Source organism: Macrobrachium rosenbergii, chromosome 23 (assembly GCF_040412425.1).
Source record: "Macrobrachium rosenbergii isolate ZJJX-2024 chromosome 23, ASM4041242v1, whole genome shotgun sequence".
NCBI classification, from domain to species: domain Eukaryota; kingdom Metazoa; phylum Arthropoda; class Malacostraca; order Decapoda; family Palaemonidae; genus Macrobrachium; species Macrobrachium rosenbergii.
Window position 1 is genome coordinate 1,862,128 of NC_089763.1, and position 18,748 is coordinate 1,880,875.

The 18,748-nt window shown below is 36.5% G+C and overlaps 1 protein-coding gene across 14 annotated transcripts in view; it reads right to left on the reverse strand.

The window, feature by feature from the left end:
* Positions 1–986: 986 nt before the first annotated feature.
* The window catches only part of LOC136851228 (uncharacterized), a 354,709-nt gene continuing 336,947 nt past the window's right edge, over positions 987–18,748 (reverse strand). For 13 of the 14 annotated variants that reach the window (XM_067125171.1, XM_067125164.1, XM_067125170.1 and 10 more), the window contains 2 exons: positions 13,527–13,699; positions 987–1,853 (listed from right to left, as the gene is read on the reverse strand). In XM_067125171.1, coding sequence (XP_066981272.1) covers positions 1,725–1,853; positions 13,527–13,699 — 302 coding nt within the window. In that variant the 3' untranslated portion in view covers positions 987–1,724. Of the gene's footprint in view, positions 1,854–2,040; positions 2,161–13,526; positions 13,700–18,748 lie in introns of those variants that run through there. The other variant, XM_067125163.1, reaches the window with a different exon arrangement.

Below are 18,748 nucleotides of genomic sequence, written 5' to 3' on the forward strand. Positions count from 1 at the left end.
AAAGTTACGAGACGGATTTTCTTCGCTGGAGGCATAAGGCATAATTTGTGAGTATCATTTTCTTTTGTAAAGTCGTCCTTTAATACAGTTTTTTTTTTTGTGGAAGTTCGATAGTAGACAATTCTCTGTGATAGTCTGGAACTGTTATCAGAAGTTAATTTCATTTAGCGGCTTATTTTTCTTTAACTGAATATTAGTAAGATGATAATAATATTTTATCGTTTTTCTTATGTTTAAAAACATGCTAATAACAATTTTCTTAGAGGTGTTTATAGTCTGTTTTTTTTAAGATGTTTCCAGACTGCCCAAGTCAGTGGAAATAAAAACTTCTGCCAAGTGGTATTGTTGGAGTGGGCACTTACAGTAGAGTAACCGTACATACAGTATAATGGCTAGGGAGGAGAAGACAATCAGACAACAGGCAGCAGAGCAGACCGATGGAAAGTAGCTTGCCTCACTCCCCCTCCTGTCATCTCATGAAGATAAGAACCCACAACTTCATTTGGAGGATTTAATTCACCAGTAGCTGAGAGTCATAAGCCGTTTCCAAGACGGAAGAAGGCGAAGAGAGTCAACTGACCCTTCACCAGAACATTTCCATTATTTATATGAAAGCACATCGTGAAGAATACACTGAATATACTTTAGCCTATTCTATCTTACAGTAAGGGTTGTAATCACTCCTCATCATAAAGCTAAAAGGCCATTCCCACCACAACCTTTCATATTCCATGCTGTGGTACTGTGGAGCGAGTTCAGAAATATGCAAGAAGTAGGAGAAATTAAAGAACAAATATACAAAAAGAAAAACCTCTTGCAACATTAGTATTTTTCAGGGTAAAAACTAGTAGACATATAGCCTACAGTATGAGGAAGCGTCAACTCCTATTTTTGTCAATTGGAGGAGAAAATCTAATCCAAAATAAGTGAATTAATTAAAATACAGTGCGACAGCCAAATCAAGAGGAAAGAGGTGAAACAGAACATTTTTATTAGCCTAAGGGAAATATATTTTTTTCAGCTTTTGTTACATTCCTCATTTATTTGTTAATGTCGACGTCAAAATGTGTTAAATAATAAAAATCAAATATAAAAAAAACTAAATACAATATCGTATGCACAGAACTATAGCCTACAAAATGAAATAAATATCCAAAACTAGTAAAACGCCACATAAGCAACTGAGGAGGCGCCGCCGTAGCGGCAGAGGAAGAGTGCAACCTCCAACTTAAACAAACAAACAAACTTCTAGTCTACAGCAGCTATTGTGCGCAATGTCAGCAACAGCATAACAATAAAGGAAGTTGTAAAAAGAGTTATTATATTTATTGCCCTGCATTGCCGATAAACATGTCGACGAGAGATGGCATAAACTCAAGATATCTGTTGTATCGTTACATCCCAGTTCACTTACGTTTGAATCTGTAGAATAAGTAGTTATAAAAAGGTTTCATGTCTCTCAAGTCATTTTACTCAAGAGGAAAAACTAGAGCGACATGAATTAAAATATTTTCTTATGGTCTTCATATAAAAAATTTTAAACTTACAAAATTTAATCAGGTATCTCTAAAAATCTCACTGAAAGCAGTTATATTGACAGACCGTTGCTAATCATATAAAAAGGTAATCACACTGATAGACAGTTAATATTCATACAAGAATAAACATTAGCACATCATGTCTTCAGGTTATATAAATTACGCTCAACCTTCATTTCGACGCCATTATGTTTTCTCTTGAGGAGGAGCGGGCGGAGGCTCTCTGCAATAACAAAATTTTCGTAGTTGGTCTTGCGTTTTCACGATGCAGTGAGCCTGGTCACCATACTTGTTGGTTCGGCTGACGTCATCGATCTGGAAAGGTTTGTATTAATAATACTTAATGCGGACTATTCCAAGAATATGAGTGACAATGACAGAGTATTCATAATAACAGATGCCTTTCAAGGTAGGCTATATTTGCGTAGGGGATATTTGGCCTTTCCTGTGCAGATGCAACATCATAACCCAGCTATATTATTTTTATTACCTTGTCTTTCATATAGGCTACTATTACAAAAAACATATGCCTATTCTTCCTTTTTTACATGTCATTCTTTCCCTTCCTCCGTCCTAACGTCTTCTGCGTAGACGAAACAATCGTTTCTTTTTGGCTCGATTCCTACAAAGTATCCAACATTCATTTTGAAGCAGTTTGTTCATTAGAATTTTTTTTTTTATTTAAGTAGAATGGAACTTATTCATCTCTGAAAAAATTGTCAAACAAAAACTGGGAATCTTTGTTGTTAGCGTGTGTGCTGTAAATACACATACACACATTATATATATATATATATATATATATATATATATATATATATATATATATATATATATATATATGTATATATATATATATATATATATATATATATATATATATATATATATATATATATATATATATATATATATATATATATATATATATAATTTGAATTTTCTCATCATGCAAATAAAAGTTAGATATTTCAATGTACCTATATTTGGTGATATTTTGGAAAATAGTAAGCAACGGGTGTCACTTCCTGATAACCTAAAACTCGTTCGTACATTTTGCCTTTGTTTCACTCCCCTTTGTCATATCATACCTAACACAAAATAGTAATGAATTATATATCAAAAGAAAGGCAATTTATTTTACTTTTGTGCGGAATAAAAAAAATCTAAGAATCTCTGTTTATTGATTGTTGGTGAATTAAGAAAAAAAGTTGCAAATATTTTCCGATAGGGCTAATTTCAACTCATAATACGATATAAATACATAGAAAATATATATAAGGTAACTAATTAGTAATTAAGTCAGTGGTTTTATCTTTAAGGTCTCTCTCTCTCTCTCTCTCTCTCTCTCTCTCTCTCTCTCTCTCTCTCTCTCTCTCTCTCTCTCTCTCTCTCTCAGTTTGTAAGGAAAACCCAAAAGAATTCTTTGCACATGTTTATATTAGGAAGCCAGTAAAAGATAGCATAGATCCCTTAAGAGACAATAGAGAAAACCTAGAGAACTCATACTTGGAAATAGCAGATTTATTGAATAAGTTTTTTACTAGTGTTTTCACAATTGAAGACACTACCTCAATCCCTGTACCAGCTATTAAATATGAAGGGGCAGAACCGCTTGACAAAATAATGTTTACAGAAGAAGACGTTAAAAACAAAATAGAAAAACTAAAGAAGTTCAAATCTCCTGGCCCGGGTGGGATTCATCCAAGAGAAATTAAAGAGTTAAAAGAAGAGATAGTTCCTCACCTATATAAACTCTACAGAAAAAACTGCAGAACAATGAAAGGTACCAAAAGGATGGAAACTAGGTAATGTGCCCCCAGTTTACAAAAAAGGTTCAGGAGAAGAGTCAGGAAATTATAGACAATCTGTCTAACGTCAGTCCCTTGTAAGGTTTTTGGGTCCATAATTGCAGATCAAATTGTGGATCACACTGACAGAAACAACCTGTTGTTAAACAGCCAACACGGCTTCAGACAATACAGATCCTGCCTATCAAACCTCTTGGAGTTTTTTCCTAACATGCTTGGTATTTATGACAGAAGTAGAGAAATAGATATACTCTACCTACTGCAGATTTTCAAAAGGCCTTTGACATAGTTCCACACAAGAAATTAATGATAAAAGTTAGAGCTTTAGGAATCGTAGGAGAAATAGCAGATTGGATCGAAGACTGGCTAACCAATAGAAAACAGAGTCTTAATAAACGGTGAAGAATTAGAATGGGCAGATGTGACAAATGGAGTTCCTCAGAGTTCTGTCCTTGGCCCGCTCTTGTTTTTGGAATTAATGACATTGATGTAGGCTTAACTAGCAGGATAGTCAAATTTGCAGATGACACCAAACTAGGTGTAAATGAAGCAGACCCAGATACAATGGAAAGTTTAAGAAATTATCTAAGGAAAATAGGAGAGTGGTCAAAAAGATGGCAAACGCCATTTAACTTGGATGAGTGTAAATTACAGATAGGAATAAACAACCCTCATGCCAACTACATGCTGCTTGGGAATGACATAAATAGTGCAGAACAAGAAGGGGACCTTGGAGTCATTATTACCAAGGACTTAAAATCCACAAAACAGTGCATAAAAGCTGAAAAGAAGGAGGCACAAAAACTAGTGGGATACATATATACATATATACAGAAACAAGGAAACGGTGCTGCAGCTCTACACATCCATAGTTAGGCCTCATCTTGAATATGTAATACATTTTTGGTCACCAACACTAAGAAAGGACATAAATAGATTAGAAGGGGTACAAGCAAGAGCCACAAGTTAATTCCATCCATCAGGCAAATAGGTTACCAAAGATGACTAGAAAACCTGAACATGTATGGTTTAGAACTACGACTATTGCCAGGACAACTAATAGAAATGTTGAAGATACTGAAAGGCATAACAAAAGTAGACAGTAACCTCTTCACATTAAACGAAAACCAGACAAGAAATAATGGATGGAAACTAGAACTGAAGAGATACAACACATCTCATTGTGGGAACTTCTTTACATACAAGATATGTAACACATGGCATAAACTGCCACCAGAGATTGTAAACAGCAACAGTGTGGAGGAGTTTAAAAGAAAGCTACACAAAATCATTAGAAGAATACTACTATGAAATTCAGGGCCTCTGTAACACGGTTTTTTCGCAATAACTTTTTATCTTTGCATTTCATAAATATAATGCTTATTCAGAATGCACATTATATCTACATATAAATTTTGACCGTATTCTGCATTACGTAGGTTGAATAAATTTGGTACTTATAATGTAAAAGTGACTTTTTTTGAAGACGGGCCAACTTACTCAGAGAAAAGGTTTCTAACGCACTCGTTACGTAACTTATGACAGCATTTCTTCCCTCTTTCTCGATGGATGATTGGCTATACGTAACGAAGGCTAGACCTCTGGCAACAATGACATAACAATTTAAATACAAGCAAAGCAGTACACCTTTATGAACTCTGAAACCTCTCCACTGATAATTGTCATAATGAACAAACCAACAAAATATGTTAATAAATACAAAAACACTTCGATTATTAGTCTAACTCCCAAAATAAGTTTCCTAAGAAGTTACAGTCTACTTTACAGGTCACAATCAGATTGACAAGATGTAGGGAATAGTTAGTACTTTTCAAAAACATAGTAGACTAGCTTGATTTGATAACTGCTATATCCAATGTCAAGCAATTGTTATTTATTGGCTATCTACCTATTTACTAAAAAAAAAAAAAAATAGCCGGTACCGTATTTTGGCTTTAAACCTTCACCAATAATTATCGTCAGAATGATGACTTCATGAGGCTCCACCCACTTTGGCCTCGTTATAATTCAGGATAACACTGAAGGCTATCATGGGCATTGTTGGATTAGAAGATTTAATTTCTGGCTATAAAAACTCATTTCTCGAGTAGTTGTAAGAAGTGCTAAATGATCCTCAAGGATCCCAGCAGTTGGCCTAAACGTTTAATTCACGTATATTACTGCTATTACTACTGTTGTGGCACTACTGCTACAGTAGTATTGCTACGCTAGCACAGATACCCCACCCACATCTATGTATCGTTCCGCCATTCATAAAGTCTTTGTCATGTTTTTTCACTGTGCAATAAGCCATGGCCTCCTCAGAAATTAAGTTTAACATTAGATGATAGGTTATTTCATTAAGCTAACAAATTATAACAACTGGGTATACTATTGCCGATGTTGAAGCTAAAGGTAAATATGGTATCATCCCTTCATTGCATTATCATCTTTACTATTTGTTTTGCTACATGTTGTAATTATTTTAAAGGATAAATGAATTATGTTCACTTTACTTCTACAAATTCCCATTAGATGTACAAATAAAACTCCTAAAACTATTCATGATTTATTTACAATCTCTCTCTTTCTCTCTCTCTTGGTGGCATCGTGAATAGTTAATGGAAATGTTCAAAATCCTGAATGACATTACAAATATTATAATCACGTTACGCTGAATACAAATCAGACCATAAACATTGGATTTAAACTAGAAAATGAATAATTACCTATTCAGGCTATAGTAAGTATGGCCACGGGCTTACTCTTGACTGTCGTAAGACAAATGCAGTTTTGCAACCACGGGGACAAATTCAAATCCTGTTAGCCATTCTTGACTGCTATGGGTTTCAGAGCCGATGGAACAAGGTGAATTGAGTTTCTGTCTGGTGAATGGGCAGGGCAACATTCCGTCAAACGGTGTTTACCTTGCTTACGTAATGAATGTTTTTCGACTCTTGGCTCGTAATCATTGGCCGTGGCGTCGGCTAGAAAATTTTTACTCTATAAAAATTAAAACTATCGGGTTTAGGTTATTGATAATGCTGACAAAATTTGTGTGTGGTTGTAAAATATACATATGTCAAGTTTCAGCTACATCCGATGCTTTGATAAGGAGCAAAGTCCAAAAAACAGTGTTACAGAGGCCCTGAATCTCATAGTAGTGGTGCATGAACAGTAAAACCTGCTACTAGAGATAAGTGAGCACATGATGTCTCCTCGGATGGACTAATAAGTCTTTGAGACATCCTGATTCTTGTAACTCTCTCTCTCTCTCTCTCTCTCTCTCTCTCTCTCTCTCTCTCTCTCTCTCTCTCTCTCTCTCTCCTTAACACCCTCTCTACTCTCCGTCTCACTTCCTCTCCCTCTCTCTCTCTCTCTCTCTCTCTCTCTCTCTCTCTCTCTCTGTCACCCCTTCCCAACCCCCACCCTGTTTGGTGCCATTAATGACTTACCCCCCACAGTATTCTTTTCCAGATAGTAAGTCATATGGATGAGGAAATTAGGTATGATAAATTCGTAAAGTTACTAAGTCTACAGGAATAACCAGCCCTGTTTCACAGGCAGAATCAGCCCCATTTCAGGAAGCCCTTCCCCTACTTTGGTGCCCTTTGGTGCTAGTGATATCCTACCCCCACACTGTTCTTTTCATGATAGAAAGTCAAATGTATGCCAAGTTTTGTTGAAATTGGTCAATGCATTTCAGTTATGCTGGAACATACACACACATGCATATATACAACATACAACCTATATATATATATATATATATATATATATATATATATATATATATATATATATATATATATATATATATATATATACATTGTGAATGTCTTTTCCTGTAATACTAGTGTAATATGAAAATAAGAAGGCCCATAAAACACTATTTAAACGTTGAAACCATATATTTCGGGCACTTGTTTCTGTGCCCTGTTCACTGGTAGAATATGGACAGGTGAAAAGTTACAATGGTATATATACAAAAACATGAAGGTGTGGCCTTAGGCTTCCGATGTTATGGAGGTGGCGTTTCTTAAGAAGGAGGAGAATGACCAAATTCCCTAGTGGTTTTGGCCTCATTAGCTCCTGTTTGGCGATGGATCTGGCGGTCGGCGTTTCTTGGGTCATCTTCTTCAGGAGGTTTGAGGATTAAGGTGTCGATGGCGTCCGATTTCCAATGTCCTCCTGACAGGTTCATATTGTTGGTTTGATTGATGATAGCAGATTCCAGCGTCTTTCTTTTGTACGGACAGCTACTCTTGAAAACCAACTCCGCCCCACTCCAGTTAATGACATGCCCTGTATTTCTGATATGTAGGAAAATTCCCGAACTCTCCGAAGCGTAACGTACTGATCTTTTGTGCTCTGTTATTCTTTGCGAGAGCGATCTACCTGTCTCGCCTACATAGATGTCATGACAATTGCTACACGGTATCTTGTAAACTCCGGCTTCTTCCCTTTGTTATTTAAGTATACGTTAACGAGCGAACTCCCGATGGATTTGGGATAATGGAAAATGAAAGGATTATTAGAACCGAAGTTGTTCGGTGGCCTTTGGATGTTTTCATCGTATGGAAGCCTTATTTTGTTGTTGAAATCTATTTGTCTGTTGTGAGTGGGACCTCTATAGTATTGCTGCTCAATTTAACAAATCAGTTAGAACCATAGGGGGCAATAAAAAAGACAGAATTACTAGAGACATTCAAGGTAATCAACCCCTCTCTCCCCTATTTTTACGGCCTCCCGAAAACACATAAAGATGGGATTCCTTTACGCCCCATAATATCTAGCAGGGGCTCTTTCATGTACAAATTATCAAAATGGCTCGCAGACTTGTTATCACCCTTTCTAGGAACCTTCTCATCCCCCCACGTCAAACATGCAGAGGATTTCATACATAAATTTAATAGTTTAAACATCCCCTCAAACAACAACAAATTGCTCAGCCTAGACGTCGAGTCATTATTTACTATAGTCCCGATTGCCGACGTGTTGTCTTTCTTAGAGAGGAAGTTACAACCATATGAAGACCATTTTCCTCTTGGCATAGATAAAAATTTAAAACTTATCAACCTCTGTGTAACTAACAACGTGTTTTCTTTCAATGGTAATTTTTACAAACAAAAATTTGGCTGTAGCATGGGAAGTCCCTATCACCCCTTCTAGCAAACTTGTACATGGAATATTTCGAAACAGAACTTTTGTCGTCTATCAAACCCCATTATATGATCTGGCTTAGATATGTAGATGATATCTTTACTTTCTGGGACAATAGCTGGGGACTTTAATGAATTTTTAATAGGCTAAATTCGCTAGTTCCGACCATAAAATTTAAAACAGAATGGGAAAAGGACGGAAAACTGCCGTTCCTAGATGTACTGATCATAAGAAAACAGAACAGGTATGCATTTACAGTATATAGAAAACCCACCTTCACTGTCTCCTACATTCATTTCTTAAGCTACCACGACATCTCCGTAAAAATCATGGTAGGGTGCAACTTATTCCTCAGAGGACTTAGGATATGTTCAAATGAGTACCTGGATAAAGAATTTAACACGATCCGCCAACACCTAACTCAACTGCTCTATCCACCACACATTATCGAGAGGGCTATTAACAAAGCGAATAAAATATACTATAGAGGTCCCACTCACAACAGACAAATAGATTTCAACAACAAAATAAAGCTTCCATACGATGAAAACATCCAAAAGGCCACCGAACAACTCGGTTCTAATAATCCTTTCATTTTCCATTATCCCAAATCCATCGGGAGTTCGCTCGTTAACGTATACTTAAATAACAAAAGGGAAGAAGCCGGAGTTTACAAGATACCTTGTAGCAATTGTCATGACATCTATGTAGGCGAGACAGGTAGATCGCTCTCGCAAAGAATAACAGAGCACAAAAGATCAGTACGTTACGCTTCGGAGAGTTCGGGAATTTCCTACATTTCAGAAATACAGGGCATGTCATTAACTGGAGTGGGGCGGAGTTGGTTTTCAAGAGTAGCTGTCCGTACAAAAGAAAGATGCTGGAATCTGCTATCATCAATCAAACCAACAATATGAACCTGTCAGGAGGACATTGGAAATCGGACGCCATCGACACCTTAATCCTCAAACCCCTCCTGAAGAAGATGACCCAAGAAACGCGACCGCCAGATCCATCGCCAAACGGGAGCTAATGAGGCCAAAAACCACTGGGGAATTGGTCATTCTCTCCTTCTTAAGAAACGCCACCTCCATAACATCGGAAGCCTAAGGCCACACCTTCATGTTTTTGTATATATGCCATTGTAACTTTCCACCTGTCCATATTCTACCAGTGAACAGGGGCACAGAAACAAGTGCCTGAAATATATGGTTTCAACGTTTAAATAGTGATTTATGGGCCTTCTTATTTTCATATATATTGTATATACACAAGCACACATATATATGTTATTTTATATATATTATATATATATATATATATATATATATATATATATATATATATATATATATATATATATATATATATATATATATATATATATATATATATATATATATATATATATATATATATACATATATTTATATATGTATATGCATGTATTATAATCATGATAATGTGACGTTCAGTGCAGATAATGTGAATGCTTGATAATTTCAGATTTCGCATTGCTCAGAGCGATTTCAGCACTGCTCAGCGCGATACAGCACATTCAACACAGTTCAGTATTGGCTGCCTGATCAGAAGTTGCCTCGGATACAACGACATGTGGAATGAGAGGAATGTGACCTGTGCGTCTGGTAATGCAGCACCTTTCGTACAGTCACCATTGGAATAAAGCTGGTTTCAGTGACACCTTTTCGAGGCGGATCTCTCCCTCTCTGTTTTGGATAGAAGTTTCTAGAACTTTTGTCCAGCTATAAATCCGGATTATGGGCATGCCTGCAGATGACGTTCGTTCGTTCGTTCGTTCGAGTGTAGCCTACCTAGCGAAGGGTTTTGTAGGTTGTGTTAAGAGCTTTGGAAAATATATTTGATTGCAGTGTGAGATGCGGTGGTAGACTTATATTAGAAATTCCAGGCTCTGATTCCTTGCCAAAAGGGTGAGTGTGAACTTAGAAAATGACTATCTTTTGCAAGTGCAATTTCTTATGTTAACGCCCGGTGTTGATCTTTATGTCCTTTCGATATGTTTTCCGTGTGATATGAACTGAGTGAATTCTGATTTTTAAGGGAGATATTTTGTGTCATTACAGATGTTTCGAATAAGGGGGTGAAAACCATAGTCAGTCATGGCATATAGCCAACTCAAAAAGGAACTGATGACGAAATAGAAAGCTATTTGGAAATAAACTTGGATAATGTGAAATGTTTAGGGGACTTGGTGGGGAGACAGGAATTAATCCCCACACATTATGTTTTTCTTGCAACTGTTTAGTTTTATTTTTGGGGTGTGGTTTAATGGGATTTATTATCTAGCATGCATAATTTCATTTTACCTCACTTGTTGTTAGACTTGCATAATAAACTTTATTTTTTGTAACCTAGGTTTTGATTTACATACCGCAGAAATAGGAACAGAGTTCAGGGAGAGAGAGAGAGAGAGAGAGAGAGAGAGAGAGAGAGAGAGAGAGAGAGAGAGAGAGAGAGAGAGAGAGAGAAAAATACCCGACTATTTTCGGGTTTATCTTTCTTCCACAGGTTCCCCTGTTAAGATTTTAACTGATCACAACCCCCTAATTTTCCTCAGCAGGTACAAAAATAAAAATCATCGTTTAATGCGTTGGAGTCTCTTGCTACAGGAATGGGATCTGGAATTTGCCCATATTCCTGGTCAAGATAATATTGTTGCTGATGCATTATGACGCATTGCTGAATAAGGTTAAATGGTTCTAGTATAATTATAGGGGTCTTTGCAGGTAATCAGGTAATCTCTGTATCGTTGTAGTTGCGGTATGTGTGCTGGCAGAGTAAGTTTATGTGGGTAAGTGAGGTGAAGGTACATTTAGTGTGTAATAACCTTATATCTATTTTCTGTCGCCCTCTTGTTTGCGGCGATGTAATGTTGTAATAGTTTTTTAAGTTAAGGATAAGGTTTATTTAACATTAATGTTAAGGGTGAGATGAATTGGGTAATATTTGAGGATCAGGCTTGTATAAGGTTAAGGTTTACGTAAGATTAAGGTTAATTATGAGTTTAAGCAGTTGTATAATATTTACTAATCAGGTTATCCTGTGTTTTCAGGCTTATAACTACGCTACGCTAATTTTTTTTTTTTTTTGTCTTGCGCAGGGGAGGCCCATGCTGTCGTTGTGTGTTGGTGTGTGTATAAAGACTGTTGTTTGTGGAAAACATGTTATAGCCCACATTCAGGAAACCGATTGGTTATGATAAAGAAGCAAAAGTAAAGCTCAATGATTTAGTCTGTGTGCTTTGAGTCGTGGAGGTGGTTTGAAGGTTTAGAGTTGAAAACCCCTGATACGTGTTAGTGTTCTTGTAGGTTTAGTGGCATTTGTACATAGGTAAAATTTTTTTGTGATCTGCTATCCTTGGTAATTACCACCCCAATGCCGGGAAGATTTTTGTCAAATATGCTTTATTTTGAAAGGTTTTCGGGATAAAATACTTTTGGTACCATTGTTGATAGGTTTAAGGTCTTGTATTATTATGGGTTTTTGCATAGTAGTAGTAGTAGTATGTTACTTTGTATTGTCATTGTGTGATAATTTTGCCTAAGTACTTAGTTGTTTTGTGTTTATCATTTCATCTCACTTAATCAAGTTAAAACTGATTTAATTGTTGCTTGAATTCTGGTTTAACGTAAAACTAAAAAAAAATGGTTTAATTTTTTTGTTGGGTGAGAAGGTGTCAGTATGTAGGCCTTTTTGATTTATTTAATTCAACTGTATTTATGTTAAGTTTTGTATTAAGCCATTTGGGCAGAGTTCCCTAAGGTCTTTTGTCTCCTCCTCAGCGGCCTTTGCTTGTTTACCTCTTGTTAAAGTTTTGTTTTCTCTTTTCAAGTATTGCAGTCCTGCTCCGCCTCTTTGAGAGGTTTTACTTTTGGTTCCAAGGGGAAAGGCGACAGTCTGTTCTGAGCCATCACTTCAAGGCATGTGGATTGTTTGCTGCTGCTTTGAGATGCGGTTATTCACCTGTTTGTTGCTGCTTTGAGATACGCTTATTCACCTGTTTGCTGCTGCTTTTGGCCCTCTGCCATTGACTTTGGGAGCACCTGCTTATTGACTGCTGTTGCCGCAACGGATTTAGCCGTCCTTCTCTATATGTGGAGGATTTGCCAGCATCAATCTTTGCCCTTGGCTTAGCTAAGCTGCCTGGGGGCGCTCTCTTTCATCCGGTAAGGAGCATATTACCTACTGAAGTCATCAGCTGGACGAGAGAGGAGTGCTTGGCACTGCTTTTGCCTTTTGGCCCCTAGTATCCCTGTCTTCCATGGATGTAGGTTTTCATGTAAAGTTTACATTTTTGTAGTTGATATGAAATATCATGTTGTCTCATAGATTGCTAAATAACATACAGGCCCAACTAAAACCTAGCTTCACATTTTATTTGAGACTACTGAGGAATTTCTTACTATAATCATTATTATGAAGACGAACTAAAAGCAAGGGAATGATTACAATTCTGTAAATGAAGTCTAATAATTCATAGATTAACTTTTTCAGTTTATCATTACAGGTAGACCACATATTAATGATGTTCTTCAGAGAAAAGGTTGGAGTAAAAGTTACATATGAAAGATTTGGAAATGAGGGCTCATAGAATGGATAGACTTTAAATTAACTTAAACTTTTGTCACAGTCATTACTTTAAGATCACCTGTGGAAAGCAATCAGATCGTATTTATAAATGATCATTCTCTGCCCAGTCTAATGATCAGTGATACTAACAGGAGCTGACTTGCGACAAAGATTTAGTAAAGTGCCTCCCACCATTGCATTTCATTTTTTTCTTGCGAAAGCAGAAACTATGTCTGCCTTACTTGCAAGAGCTTCAAAATTTTACCATTAATTAACTACTGATACCCTGGTCGCATTGGTAATAAAGTTTTGTTGTTTTATAAGCAATTATTTTCCTTCAGCGATTGGACTATATTTGTTACTTACAGTCTTAAATATTACAACAGATATTCCTTTAATTTCTTACCTTCGCCGAGAAAGTATCTTGCCTAATACTGTAGGTAAGGGAAGATTCAAACTGTGAATGGCCTGGAAGTGTCTGTATGTGGACCTGAAACACAACTTCACTCACTGCTGTTGAGTCACTTAAGTCAGGGACAAATCCATCCATATCAGCGCTGTGCTTGTATGAAAGTAGTCCTGTGAAAGACAGTTTTAAAAGCAATCAGAATTTTAACTTAGGTACCTAAGTTGAAATATGATTTTTTAATAAAAGGCCCAAGTAGAACTGTAATTTTTCAACAATCTTAAAAATAAGTTTCTCTTTGCTCAATTGAATGACATCTTTTGAAATAAATTTCCTTGACATAGAAGGCGGTCACTGTCCCATGAATTTAATCCTATTTATTGCAACGTTTTATGAGCTCGTTTTGATTCAGGTGATAGAAACCTGGAATGATTATAAAATCTTCCCTTCCTTTTAAAAGACCATCACATGATACTCTGTTAGTGCATGTGAGAAAATACACTGCATAAACAAAATAAAATAATATTAATCAGTAATTTTGCTGTATATTCGTTTGAGATTATGTTACACACGAAAGAAAACAGTCACTGCGAGGCTATTTATTGAAGACATATTTATTTGATAATAAAAATAAGATTCAGTATCTAACAGAAACTGACAGTGCTTATATATTTGTTAAGTGCAATACACAAAACATCAACTGCCCACTGAAGAACTCACGCATGTGATCTAATAACTCTTAAATACATTTCATTTGAACACTTTTACACTTACTGACAGTATTTGCCTTCATTCTGTCTACTTATTTTGATCTCTCCTTTTTTTTTATTGGAATACCACAATTTTCAGTCTTACATTTGTTACGAGAAATTGGGTAATAAACCCATAATTCGTGGTCACTCCATGAGCACATAGTTCATCATAAACTATCACTCAAATGTGTGAATGGAAGCTCTGTGGTGGTAGCGGCCTGTGGCCTTTTAAGACTGGCAAATATAAGAATTAAAATTTAATTGCAACACACAACACGGCGATTTTACTTTGGATGGTCATAACCCACTGAGGAGGTTTTTGCAAGGGTATTATCCTTAGAACGGCTCCTTGTTTTCAGCTAAAGCTGAAATAAATCCCTTTGAACTGAATCAGTGTGACCTCTTTCTATTTGACACACCTGAGAGGATGTCAGGATTTCCTTCTGCCTTCTGTCTGTTTGCTCTCTCTCTTGCTCCTTGGCTATTATTTATGGTTGCTCTTCGTTCTTGGTGTCTTGGTGACACACATGCATTACCACAATTAGATATGTGTAACTGTAACTAACATGCTTTTAAATATAATAAAAATAACAAAATTTCTCTAACTTCTTAGTCAACTTTAAAAGAAACTTATGTATAAATTTAACATATCAATACAGTATAAAGTTCCTCGAACAAAGAGATAATTAGAGAATTCATCTGCCCTCGAAACAGCAACAGAGAATGGTGTTAGGAACAAAGGAAAAAATGATAATTTCATTAATTTGCTTTATCAATACACTCTCACCAAAGAAAATAATTTCATAAGGCTTTTTGTTATTTTACCTGCTGCAGTAATATCTGCCAAAAGTGAGCTTTCCTTTAATGCTCCCCATTTGAAACTTATAAGCTAGGTTGCTATGGCCTACCACATGATCTCTGGACTTTCTATCATGCAATGTTGAATATATACAAATGGCTTGCAGTCTGTCTGTATATGAAAATCTGCCCTATACAATTCTTGGCTCCAGCCAGCATCTTCCTCATCACCCTGTTGAAAGGCACTGTTAAGTTCATTAACTCAAATTATGCCATTTGAGTTAATGAACTCAACAGTGACTGTTTGATTCACCGAGTACTATGAGCACTTTATTCTCCGGTGATGCCTCTTCCAATGGTATCTGCCAATATCCACCTGGCCGAAAAATCTGTCATTCAAAAGTTTTACCATCATAGCCTCTGGATCTCCCACGGGCTTGTTGTCAGACTTGGTTATCATGTTAAGTTGATGGTAAACCACACAGTACTTGTTTGATCCAGCCCTTTTCCTGATAAACTCTACTGGCAAACAGTATGGAGATGTTGACCTTTTGATGATTACCATCTCGAGCATCTCCTTAACTTCTTACTATATCAGTTCTTTAGTAGCATATAATTTTGCTCTGTCGTCACTTTGATGCAGTGTTCTTCCAGCAAAGTTCTTCCTGGATTGCCTCTTAGGATGTCTTGGTATTCCTCTAGCAATTATAATAACTTCTTTTCCGTTGCTTGCATAAGTCGTCACTAACCTTGACATCTTAGTACACCTCTTCTTCTGTTTGTGGTCAAAGTCCAACCAGCACCATCTGGGATTACTTGGTCCTTGTAGGTTTCTTTCAAAACAATGGTCGCACTCAGGCATCTCTCTTTTTCGACAACGGCTGCTGCTGCTTCAATGACTTCCCTCTCATTTTAGCCAGACAGGAAGTTCACATGAAGTCTTCAGTTCTCCACTGACATCAACCTTGTAGTCCATACGATTAACACTAACACTTTCTGTCCCTACTTGAACTAGCGGTGTTCAGTCTTCATGTCATAGTGATGCTTTTGGCATTCCTGCACCAAATATATACTCTCTCTGGCTAGTTGACAGGTCTCTCCCAGATGATTTCTCAGCTCCAACATGTAGGCCCACTGGGTGTTGCACAATACATCCTCACAGTCTTCAGCCCATAGTTCGTTGAGAATCTACATCAGTCGTCTCACTGGACTTCCATAAAGCAATTCAAACAGTGAAAGTCTGGTGGTTGACTGTGGTAGTCTACTCCTTGGCATGCAATCAGGATTGCTGGTAGATACTAATCTCAATCCTTTGGTCTTCCCTGGTATATCTTTAGCATAGTTTTCATCATACCATTGATCCTTTCACACAATCTGTTGCATTTTGGGTTATACAGTCATGAGCAGCTGCTTAGTGCTCATCAGATGGCTCACCTCCTCAAACATCTTGGTAGTAAACTGGATACCTTTGTCACTGAGTATTTTCTTGGGGAATCCTATCCAGCTGAAAACTTCAAGTCACACCTCTGCTAACCACTGGTTTCTATTTTAGCAAGTGCCACTGCCTCTGGGTACTTTGTAGTGAATTTTACCTCCGTCAGGGTGTATCTGTTGCACTTTCTCACACTGCCAAAATAGATCCAGTCAGGTGTACTGCTACCCTATTGAATGGCTCATTCACCAATGGCATCTTCCCTGTCACCATCTCACTGCTACAGCCCCTCGATGCAGTCTTTTGGCAAAAGTGGTAAGACCTTCAAAATCTGCTGATCCATGATCATGTGATGGTATGAATTTTCTTAGAACCTGATGACCATTCGTGAATGTCGAGCATGTAAGTTCTTTAGTAGAGTCATTATTTTGTCTGTAGTTGAAGTAATGATTGCATGAATTATTCTAACCCTATTCTTTTTATAGAATTGTGCATTGCCTATTATTATTTTATGTACATTGATTGTGAATCTAATAATTGTGATTATTATTTTTATTTTTTTTACTTTATTTTGATTCTCAGTATTGCTAGTCTCACATTTTTTTTTATTTTATGGTGTTGATTTTAATTGTTGTCAGTTGCGTGGAATAAGTATTCACAATCCTTTAACATTTTTTATTTAAAATTATTTTCAATATTTTCCAGAAGAGTTGTGCATTGATTGATTTATTCAGCGACTGTAGCATCGCTCTCTTCCATCCGGGCTCAGTAAAATTTATTGTAACATGATCTTGAGAAATGCTGTAAATTTTTGTGAATATTTTTAAGTGTACTTTCCGTGATATTATTCAAAGTCCTTGGTGGTTCCATTATAGGAAGAAAATTGAAGTCAGAATTAAAGTAATTCATGATCAATAACCCACCCTATAGAAAAGTGGCAATAGAAAAGTGGCAATACAGCTGAATCATTCGCCCCTATGGTAACAAAAGGAAACTGAGAAGGCTGATATCAAGACACTGTGTTGATTGGCTGATGGTAATTAAAGTCTAATCAGAAATTTACTGAGTGTGTCGTAGTAATGATTTTCATCCAGTGAGAAAATCACGCAACGGAAAAGAAGAGACTACTGTCAGATCAGAAACGGGATGACAGGAAGCTCCCATGGACTCGGGCGCCTCTCCCAAGCTGGGCGAAGGATGATCGTGCGTGATCGCTGAACCCATTTTTTTTTTATATCTGTTCCACTATTCATTTGAGTTTCCCCTCTTCTTAATTTTCTTTTTCTTCGAAAATTTCTGCTTGAGAGATCATCCCATATGTAACACACAAACATACATGTATATATAAATGAATTTTATCACATCACCGTGGTTCATATACAAGCATTAAGCTACAAAAGTCCTTTAATATCCAATTTGCTCTACCTCGGAAATAATATATTTTCATATATGATACCCGCAGGGGAATTTTTTTTTTTGTTGATAATAAGTTCGACGTCTCCAGCCTCGAGCCCACGAGACGACGAACGGATTATCAACTAAAAAAATTCCCCTTCGCGTAACATATATGAAAATATATTATTTCCGAGGTAGATCGAATTGGATATTAACCCTTAAGGGACGGCATAATTTATCAATGTGCAGCACCCCAGACCGGCGAAACTTTGAGGTCGGCAAAATAAAAAAAAAATTCGCATTAATGGAAAGAGAATGACACGTACATTCACACTGTATAAATGAAAAAAAATCTCAAAAATTTTCCCTACCTTCCACGAGAAGTTGAAAATGACTATTTACAACCCCTTGTGAGGCCTCATTTACAAGGCAATCGTAAATTTTACCAACTTATACATGTTTTTTCTAATAAAGAAGTTTTTTGGATTTTGTAAAATTGTTATTACTGCTCACACAATATCAAAACAGATAAGAAATAAAAGCAGTAACAAATTTTTTGCATATTTGTTGTAAAATATTCACATAAATTTACGAGAAGGAAGATTCAGTAACTTTTTTTTTTACTTTTACATGCTTTTTCTAATATTTCTTTGCAATTTTCTTTGTAAAATTACATTTACAACCGACATACTATCATAAAAGACAAAAACAAAAAAACAACAGCAACCCCTTCGTATATTTACAAGAAAATTTACAAAAAGACTCATGTGAGAGAGAGAGAGAGAGAGAGAGAGAGAGAGAGAGAGAGAGAGAGAGAGAGAGAGAGAGAGAGAGAGTACCTTCCC